The sequence below is a fragment of the Rhincodon typus genome, chromosome 22 (assembly GCF_021869965.1).
Source record: "Rhincodon typus isolate 14 chromosome 22, sRhiTyp1.1, whole genome shotgun sequence".
NCBI lineage: Eukaryota > Metazoa > Chordata > Chondrichthyes > Orectolobiformes > Rhincodontidae > Rhincodon > Rhincodon typus.
This window is the reverse complement of record NC_063353.1, coordinates 44,831,078-44,841,854: the sequence shown is the minus strand read 5'-3', so window position 1 is coordinate 44,841,854 and position 10,777 is coordinate 44,831,078. Positions and strand designations below refer to the sequence as shown.

The 10,777-nt window shown below is 42.7% G+C and overlaps 1 protein-coding gene across 1 annotated transcript in view; it reads right to left on the bottom strand.

The window, feature by feature from the left end:
• Window positions 1–5,051: 5,051 nt before the first annotated feature.
• The window catches only part of LOC109923121 (protein kinase C theta type-like), a 19,681-nt gene continuing 13,955 nt past the window's right edge, over window positions 5,052–10,777 (bottom strand). The window contains exon 3 of the mRNA XM_048610004.1: window positions 5,052–5,102. Coding sequence (XP_048465961.1) covers window positions 5,052–5,102 — 51 coding nt within the window. The remainder of the gene's footprint in view (window positions 5,103–10,777) is intronic.

The following is a 10,777-nucleotide window of genomic DNA, read 5'->3' as shown; positions in this document are numbered from 1 at the left end:
CGTTTCGGGCCTAGACCCGAAATGTCAGCCTTCCTGCTCCTATGATGATGCTTGGCCTGCTGTGTTCATCCAGCTCTACACCTTGTTATCTCAGATTTTCCAGCATCTGCAGTTCCTACTATCTCTCAAAAAAAAGGTCTCTTTTTTTTAGCAATACCTAATTTTGACATGTAGCACTCTTCATAGACTTGGGGTAGGATTTGTTGGATGAAAGGGGCTGCCCCTTCATCAGCCACTTAGTGGAGAATGTATCTTTGCTGACCAATGCTCACTTGGGCGGCAACTGTACCTCAGAGACCTACCAGAAATCCAGACTGGCCTGAGGCTCAGTAAATCCATCAGCATCACTAGTGCAATGGCCAGGTTTGAGGGACTCCAAACACCAAACTGCAGCAACAGGTGAATGCAAGGGAGAGACAGAGAGATGAGGACCATGGTGGGTGGAGGGAAAGGGTTGGGGTCCTTGAAGGTGAGGTCAAAAAAGGGGACAGCGGTGTGGTGCTGGTTCGGAACAACCCCTAGAGGGCAGACTTTATTCGTGGCTGGCTGAAGCTTACCCTATATCGACAAAGGAGGCCATTGCAAAGGGTAGCCTTTTCTCCTCTTTCCCAAGGCCTTAACAGCTTGATTTCCTGGGCTTACCTCCAAATCCAGCCTCTGGATAGGACGAGGCCATTGACTACCCGCTGATGGGCCTCCTTAGCACAAAGGTTTGCCGGCCTAGGCCTCACCCCTCCCACTGTACAGTTGTGGTGAGGACAGAGCAGGCAGGAGGCTGATGAAAAAAATCACTCACCCCGGGGAATCTAACGGCCAGCACCACCGTTCCACCTCCCCTATCCACTAACACCACCACTACCAGCAAAATATGCCAGTGTGTTGGCAAAAATGAATGTGTAAGATATCTTTGCAATTTATCCAATAACTGTGCCATAAGGTTTGAACACAGAGACTTGAGAATTCTGCATACTTTCCATATATACTTCTAATGCCGTTATTTTTTCTTAATTCATTGACAGAATGTGAATGTTGTTGGCTCGGCCAGCATTTATTGCCCATCCCTAGTTGCCCAGCCAACTCCATTGCTGTGGGTCTGTAGCCACCTGTAATCCAGACCAATAAGGACAGCCGTTTCTTTCCCTAAATGACATTATTAAATCAGATGTGCTTTTACAACAATCAACAATGGTTTCATTGTCACCATTTGACATTTAGTTCCAGACTTTTCTCATTGAATTCAAATTCCACCATCTGCCATGGCAGGATTTGAACTCAGGTCTCCAGAGCATTCACTCAGAAGTAGGGTCACTGGACTCAACATTAACTCTGTTTCCTCTCAAAAGATGTTGCCAGACTAGCCAAGTTTCTCCAGCAATTTCTGTTTTTGCTAGTTCCCCACAACATTAGCCTGAGTCTAATTAATAGCGTAAAGATTGATAATCTAGTGTTAAGTATAGGACATCACCACCCGGTTTTATTTACAACAATAGGACTGTGTCCTAGAACATGAATCTAGTATTGGTACCTTGCTAACTTTGCAACAACCATCAAATGGTATAAAATCCCACCTCATACATCAATGTCTTTTCGGGAAGGAAATTGACCACCGATTTCAAGGACGTCATACCAGACTCAATACATTAACTCTGCTTTTCTCTCTACAGATGCTACCGGATCTGCTCAGTTTCTCCAGCAATTTCTGTTTTTATTTCACATTTCCAGCATCTGCAGTATTTTGCTTTCAATCTGCTGGGACTTCAGATCCCACAGCAATGTGGTTGATTGTTAACTGCCTTCTGAACTCCCCCAGCAAGCCACTCAAGTTCAGGGTGGTTAGGAATTGGCAACAAATGCCGAATTTGGCAGTGATAACCACATCCATGAAAGAATAAAGCAAACAACTACCAGGTTATTTTACCTGCTGTTCCAGAGAACATTTGTCCCTCAACCAACATCACAATGAAAAAAGATTATATGGTCAAGATAACATTGTTGCTTGTGACAGTTTACTGTGCCTGTCATATTCTGTACATAGAATCCCGACAGCGTGGAAGCAAGCCATTCAGTTGACTCCTACCCTTTGAAGAACATCCGACCCGGACCCATTCCTATCCTTGCACATCCCTGGACACGATGAGCAATTTAGCACGGCCAATCCGCCGAACCTGCCCATCTTTGGACTGTGGGAAGAAACTGGAGCACCCAGAGGAAACCCACGCAGACGCGGGGAGAATATGCAAACTTCACACAGACACCGTGGCTAAAACAAACCCAGTTCCCCGGCATTGTAAGGCAACAGTGCTAACCACTGAACCACTGTGCTGCTATTACAGCAGTGGTGGTGCTTCATTAGTTGCTAATGAAAGTACTTTGAGATGTCTTAAGTTTGTGAACCAACAACAAATTCTATTTATATAGCTGCCTTAACTTAGAGAAACATCTCAAAGAGTTTCACAGTGGCATGACAAAACAAGGGATGGCACCAAGCTATACAAGGAGATATTCATTCAGATGACTAGAAGGTTGCACAAAGTGGTTTATTTTAAGGAGTGAGAGATAGAGAGGTGGAATGGTTTAGATGGGGTGGTGGGGGGGTGGAGTTCCTGAGTTTATTGCTGAGGTGACTGAAGACACAGCTATTAATAGTGAAGGGATATAATTGAGAGTGCACAAGAGGCTAGGATTAGAGGAGCATAGATATTTTAAAAGGCTGTTTAGCTCCATGTTTTTACAGAAATAGGGAAGTATCAAAGTCATGAAGAGGCTTGAAAACCAAGGATGAGAATTTTGAAATGAAAATACTTGCTTAATTGCGAAACAGACAGTGTACACGGTGGTCATTGTAGACAGGTGGGACTAGTTTAGTTTGGGACTGATTGAACCAAAGGGTCTGTTTCCATGCTGTATGACTCTACTGCTTATATCTAAACTCACTGTGAGAGGTCTGGATGACCTTAAGAGGGTAGAACGTGGCAAGCCAGCATGGAGTGCATTAACAGTCATGGCTGGATGTAATGAAGACACGGCTGAGGGTTTCAATAGCTGATGAACTGAGATGGGACAAAGCCACATTATGTTATAGACGTGTGGTGAAAAAAAGATGGACTCAGTGTCAGGATAAATATAAGATTAGACTTTCACCCCCTAGTCAAATGTTACACCACTGATGTGACAAATGTGACTAAATTTCCAGGGAGAGAGAGATGGAGTTGGTTGCCAGGGAACAGAGTGGGAATCATAAACAGAGAGACCTTAAGGCCATAAGATATAGGAGCAGAATTAGGCCATTTGGCCAATTAAATATGCTCCACCATTTAATCATGACTGATATGTTTCTCAACTCCATTCTCCTGACCTGTCCTGTCCTGATATCCATTGATCCCCTTATAATCAAGAACCTACCTCTGTCTTAAATACACTCAATGGCACGACCTTCACAGCCTTCTGTGGCAATGTGTTTTTTCTGGCTGAAGAAATTCTTCCTCAGCTTCAGCAGTTTTGTTTCATATCTAAATTGGAGGAAATGTTTTCCACATCTTTTACAGGATATTGGATAAGTCGCCTGATAATTAATCAGTTGTGGAGGAGTGAGGAGAATTGGTGGTGACGTAGAGTGTAGATTGTATGTGTAAAAACTAATGCTGAACTTTCAACTGATATTTCTGAGGGTAACACATTAATAAGGAATTGGTAAGGGGTTGTCAAGAGAAGACGCTTTGGAGACACCAGAGGTAATGGTTTGGAAGTAGGAAGAGAATTGCAAGTGATTGCCTGGCTGTGATGACACAGATGAGAATGAATTCAGGAGAGAGCAGATCCACGTAGCTGGACAAGAATGGCAGCATACTGGAAGAGTATTCACTGTATTCATTGAGTGCTCACTGTACCTAACAGATCAAGATGGATAGGGAAGAAAAGCTAACCTTTTTCACAGTCATACAGGATGGTATTTTGCAAAGGAGCTATATAAATGCAAGCTTTCTCTTGTTTTTAAATATATTATATTTGAAGCGGTTGAGATGTGCCAAAGATTTTGGTTTTGTGGAGCTTGGAACTTTCAAAGAAATTTTTATCATAGTTGGAGAGAAGCAGGGGGAAGAAGCTAGTTATAGATTGTATATGGGATGCTCAATCATAGATTCCAGGCAACTCACTTAATGTCCTGCAAAACTCTGAGCTCATTGATAAGGAGAGACAATGGCCTAGTGGTATTATAGGTAGACAATAATCCAGAGATCCAGCTAATGTTTTGGGGACTAGGATTCAAACCCTACTATGGTAGGCTGTGGAATTTTAATTCATTTGTACAGCATGGAAACAGACTGTTCGGTCTAACTCATCCATACTGCCTTGATATCCCAAATTAACCCAGTCCCATTTGCCAGCATTTGGCCCACATCCCTCTAAACCCTTCCTATTCATGTACCATCCAGATGCTTTTAAATGTTGTAACTGTACCAGCCTCCACCACTTCCTCTGACAGCTCATTCCATACACACACCACCCTCTGCATGAAAAAGTTGAAGAAAAATTTGGAATTAAGAATCTAATGATGGCTGTGAAACTGTGGCCAATTATTGGGGAAAACCCATCTGGATCATGAATACAGTTTAGGGAGGGAAACTGCCATCTTTGCCTGGTCTGGCCTATATGTGACTCCAGACTCACAGCAATGAAGTTGACTCTGGGATGGACAACAAATGCAGGCCTGGCCAGTAATGCCCACAATCCCACAAATACGTAAAAAAGAGAATGGTTCAATACAATTTAACTGGTCTATGTACAGTATAATCTCTGCATCACATGAGTCAACTTCTCTTAAATGATGCAAAGATAGTCCTTTATGGGTCGAACATATTCTCACAGTTCTATGGCCTCTGGGAATTGAATGTTCAAACTAGGATTCTGTGCTTTTAACTATCCTCAGTCTCAAAACTCTTCTGATGTAGATATCTGAAACTTTTTACTAAATGAAAGCAGCATTTCTGGTTTGAGTCAGGACTTCAAATATCAAATGTTGGTATTGAAAGAAAATCTTATAATCTCTATTCTTATGTGAGCTTGTTCAGTTTTTCTTGGCTCTGTTTGCCAACGCCAATGCACTGTGAGCATACACACAATTACAGTCAATTATTGAGAATGAAAAGAGAAAGCTTTACTTTGTCTTATACATTATTTATGTGACTACCATAAAATAATATTATCACAATATGCTGGCTTATTAAAATAATCTCCTTAATTCACTTTTAACTAAAACACTGCTGATTATTTCTGACTGTGCATGCACACAATTTTAAGCTGACTTTTGTAATTTAAAATAAAAGCTCTTCTTTGTTTTACAAACTATGTCTATGAACCAATATGATTTGATTTGATTTAGTATTGTCATATGTACCTAGGTGAGCAAAAAGTTTTATTTTGCATACAGTACAGGCAGATCATAGCATACAAAGTGCATAATGGTAATAGAACAGAGTGAGGAATACATTGGTATACTGTTCCATTAAAGCATTAGTTTTAATTGATATTTATAAATATTTGCAACTATATTTAGAAGAGATATTGCAGATAATGTACATGTCCCTTAGTGGCAGCACAGCCTTTTTTTTTAGGCCCTTTGTTTCTGCTCACATTCCAAATTAAGGAGTCTGGTTGAATCTACATCATTTATTCCTTTCAGGTTTTATAAGACCAGGATTGCATCTCCTACCAACTTTCTCTCTAATGAAAACAAATTCATAGAATCCCTACAGTGTGGAAACAGGCCCTTTGGCCCAACAAGTCCACACTGACTCTCAGAGCATCCTACCAAGATCCACCCTGCTATAACCCACCTAATCTACACATCCCTGAATACTACTGGCAATTTAGCATGGCCAATCCACCTAACCTGTACATCTTTGGACTGTGGGAGGAAACTGGAGCACCTGGAGGAAACCCACGCAGACACGGGGAGAATGTGCAAACTTCACACAGACAGTCGGCCGAGGCTGGAATTGAACCTGGGTTTCTGGTGCTGTGAGGCAGCAGTGCTAACCACTGAGCCACTGTGCTGCCCCAGTTCTGGAGAAGCTCATAGTTGGAAGTCCTAACTCCTGGGATTACTTTTCCAAATTCACTGCAATAGAACACAGAACATAGAACACAGAACAGTACAGTACAGCACAGGCCCTTTGGCCCACGATGTTGTGCCGAACTTTTACCCTAAGGTCTATCTAACCTCCACCCCTACCTTACACTACCATCTATATGCTTATCTAATAGCTGCTTAAATGCCCCTAATGAGGCCGACTCCACTACCCTCTCCGGCAATGCATTCCACGCCCCCACCCTCATTGCGTGAGATACATTGGAGCTCCTTATACTGTTCACGAGGGGTGGAACTGAGTCACAATTGCCTGTTCAGAGCCTGAGACACAAACAATTGACTATGACTGGAGGACCATTAACCTGGTGAAAGACACTCTTTGGTCTGGCCAAGACTTGTTGGTCTTTGAGAGCAAGGAGTTGACCCTGACCGAGTGTTGCAGACCAGCACGTTCCAAGGCCCAATACTGCGTGCTGAGTGACGCATCAAAGCTTGGGACAGCTGTCGCCAAGTGGGGAAAGACCACGTCTGAGGTCTTCCAGCTGAAGTTAAACAGGGGTCTGTTCAGTTATCATCCCCTCACGATACCTCAAATATACGTAAATATAGTCTTGCACAAGTCAGAGATGCCTTTGGTTTGTTTATTGGATAGAGTCAAACTCTGATGTTTGTTTGTTTCTTTATATGCTACTGTACAGAATCAAACTGTATTTGTGACTATGTATGTGTGCGTATATCATATATATATAAAATACTCTTGAAATTGAAGAAAAAGGTGACTGGCTGTTGAAGTTGGAGATGTTTGTGGAAGGGGTGGGAATGCTTGTGTAGATACATCTCAACCACCCTTCTTGCTGCCAGGTCTTGGGGGATAGTAGCAGGGGATGTGGATGGGGGAGGAGTCCCAATCAAAGGCAGTGCTAGGGAGACAGAGTGACGGGAAGGTGGACTCACTGATGCCACATTCACTTTGGCCTTGGTTTAAATATTACCATTTTCTGAAGGCAGCATTGAGCACAGCTGCCGGTCACACCACATGTAGACAAAGACGATACTATAGATATTTTCAAGTCAACGCATTCGGCAATGTTTTGACACACCTCTGGAGCAGATGGGACCTGAACCTGGGTCTTCCTGATCCAGAGGTAGGGGCACTACTACAGAGTCCTACACAGTGCTCCTGTATGTAGACACATATGCACTCAGTATGTGAAGAACTCCCGGTTTAGATGTGGACTCTGGTGTACTCCTTTCATTGTCAACTTGGTTATTTCAGAAACAACAGGCGACATGCTCCTGGTGTAAAAATTGCAGAGTTTGTTTTGATTCTTTTGACTGGTATTTTAATAGAGGTATGAATCAAATTAAAATAAACAGCTAACTTCTCTGCTTAAACAGTGAAGACAAGGATTTTCAATATTGAACTGTTGGATGGCATTTGCATAATGTGCCTTTGAAGGCTATTGAATGAATAGTTCACAATAATGTCACTGGAATGCTGCATGGAAGGTGTATTGTGTGTGTCTAATAATAGAAGCTGTTGTTAATCATGTTAGTTTGCCTTTTTTCCTTGTGGGTCTTCAGTCTGCTCTTACATTCTTTGAAAAATTAATCTGGATTATGTAAAGGGCACACTCATGTTTGCCTTTTTGATCTGTCAACTCCTGTGAGCAGTTGTTATCTCAAAAAAGTCTTATTTTTCCAAAGGGCTTCCTCACCTCCACTCGATGTATTCTAAACTTTTAGGGTTAGAGTTTTAGGCCTCAATAGAGGTTAGCGCAGAGGCAAGTGTACTTTGATGCCATCGACAGGCATGTCAGCTTTTGCTGGTGCCACCTCACCCCTGAGAAATGTTCCTGGAAGTGACCTTGGGAAGGGGTACACTGATTGTAATTGGATTATCCAACTATGTGTCTTGGGTAGTCACTGACATTTCTAAAAGGTAAAAGGTGTTACAGTCCTACCAGACCATACAGCTCCTGTCTCATTTGAGAGAGACAGATAAGTCATGGTGGTTTAACCTGAGGGTCACCACACCTCAGGTGAGGGAGCGATTGAGAAGAAGAGTCCTTCAGCTGGTGTGGATATTGAAACCACCCAGTTGGCATCACTCTGCATTGCAAACCAGCCATCCTGCACACGGCCCCCTTTTCACTAAAGCCCTTTATAGGGGAAGAATTAAATCTGATAGAATGCAGTGGAGACAGGAATGTTATCATATTGGATCCTAATCCTGGATCACCACTGGAAGTATTCATCTTTTAATTACAACATGTGTGCTTTGTTTTCAAAAAGTGCATGTTCATCAAAAAGGAATGAGAATGTAAATTCTGAGCAATGGAATTTCATGACTGTCTGCAAGGCCTGTGTTGATGATCCTCAGCTTTGAGGGAGACCCTGGAATGTCCTACCTGATGGGTATCATGAAAGTTTCGAAGGAAGGACATCAAAATGAGAAATGTAAAGCAGACCAGACTGTGATCCCCTGTGAGCTGTCTCAGGCTGTGAACATGTTGGGAGAAAAGAGAACAGTCTGGCTGAGAAATGTGTTTGTTTTGTTCCTCTTTCAAAAATACACAAGAATATAGGCTAAAAAGTGATTTTGAACCTGGTCTGTGTGTGCTAGAGTGTGAAAGTATCCATTGTGAAGGTCGTAACTGTGAAAACCCCAGGTTAAAAGAGAGGAAGCCTTTCTCTTTATTAGAAGCTAGATCACAAATGAAACCACAGTTAAAACAAAATAGGATAAAAGCATTAAAGCTGACCTATAAAGCCAAGCAGGTCGAAGTCAACTGCATGCCTCCCAACACCAATGGACAGGAACCCAGAGACTGAACTCGGTATTGTTTTTAACTTTTATCATTCTTTTTAACTCATTTCCAATTTCTAATCTGTGTTGATCTTTGTTGCATTTACTTATCTTGTGTTTAACTAATAAGCTCACTCTTTTGATAATTCAAGAGGTATTGGTTACATTGTCTCCTTTAAAAAACATAAATGTTTTTAGTCCGGGAGAGAAAGGCATCCACAAAGGATCTTATTTTTAAATTAACCAACTAACGGGGAGGGTGAATACAGATGAGAAGCCAGTCCATTATACTTCAGGCTTGACAACCTGGGGTCTCCCATCTAGAACTGTAATAAACTCTGCAATCTCGCCCAAGGACTGGTCATAGGAAAAACCATTACCTAAATTTATTGAGATCAATATAGTGTCCAAAAGTGTATTGACATGCTGAGTGAAACATAGGATGTTGTTCCTTGAGCTGGTGTTGAGCTTCCCTGGAACAGTCAGCAGGCTGTGGACAGATTTGCCAGGATGGGAGAAATGGTTGCTCAATGGTTAGCGCTGCTGCCTCACAGTGGCAGGGACCCAGGTTCAATTCCGCCCTCGAACGATTGTCTGTGTGGAGTTTGCACATTCTCCCTGTGTCTGCGTGGGTTTCCTCCGGGTGCACCGGTTTCCTCCCACAGTCCAAAGATGTACAGACTAGGTGGGGTGGCCATGCTAAATTGTCCATAGTGTTCAGGCATGTGTGGGTTAGAGGTGGATGGGTCTGGGTGGGATGCTCTGAGGGTCAGTGTGGACTTGATGGGCTGAAGGGCCTGTTTCCACACTGTAGGGGTTCTATGAAAAGTAGAGAATAAAAATGGCTAGTTCTGAAGAAGGGTCATTTGACCCGAAACATTAACTCTGATTTCTCTTCACAGGATCTGCTGAGCTTATCCAGCAATTTCTGTAATTAAAATGGCACCTCCAGCTTTTGACATGAACTGGAAGGTTTCATTTACTTTGTTTCCAATTTTCACCCTGTCTTCACCTTCAAGTGCTCTGACTCATTTCCTACCACTATTTTAACTACATTTCCTTACACCAAGCAACTCCATTCCATTCTGAGATAGTAGGAACTGCAGATGCTGGAGAATCTGAGATAAAAAGGGACCTTTCTGAAAAAGGGTCTAGGCCCGAAATGTCAGCCTTCCTGCTCCTCTGATGCTGCTTGGCCTGCTGTGTTTATCCAGCTCTACACCTTATTATCTCCATTCCATTCTCTCAGTTTCTCTGCCCCTGCTGCATCTGTTTCATTGATGCTACTTTCTACACCAATGCTTCCTTTTCTTTCTGTCAGGGATTCCCACCCAGTACAGTTAACATGATTATCCAAGGCCAAACTAATTCACATTTCTCTGCTCTCATCAAATCCTTCACTCCGTCAGAAACATGATAGAGTGCCCCTTATCCTCACACTCCATCCCATCAGCCTCCATATTCAATACATCATCGTCCACCATTTCTGTTATCTACATGATCCCACTCTTTGAGGGTGGCCAAACACATCTTCCCCTGTGCCTCATCCACCCCTGCACCCCCCCACACCGCCACCCCAGCCCCAACAGCATCTTCAGTATTCTGGGGCTGTTTCTCTCAGATGCCCTCAGTCATCCCTAACATGCCCTCCATTTCCTACGGCATCTTTCTGGGCAAAGATCAGAGGTACAACACTTGTCTTTGCAGCTCCTCTCTTCTCAATGTCCATAAGATCATTAAATGTGGAAGCAGAAGTAGACCATTCAGCCCATCGAGTATGCTCTGCCATTCAATGTGGTCATAGCTGATCTGATAACCCTCAATCCCACTTTCGTATCTTTTCCCCATTACCCTGGACTTTCATTACTGATTTACAATCT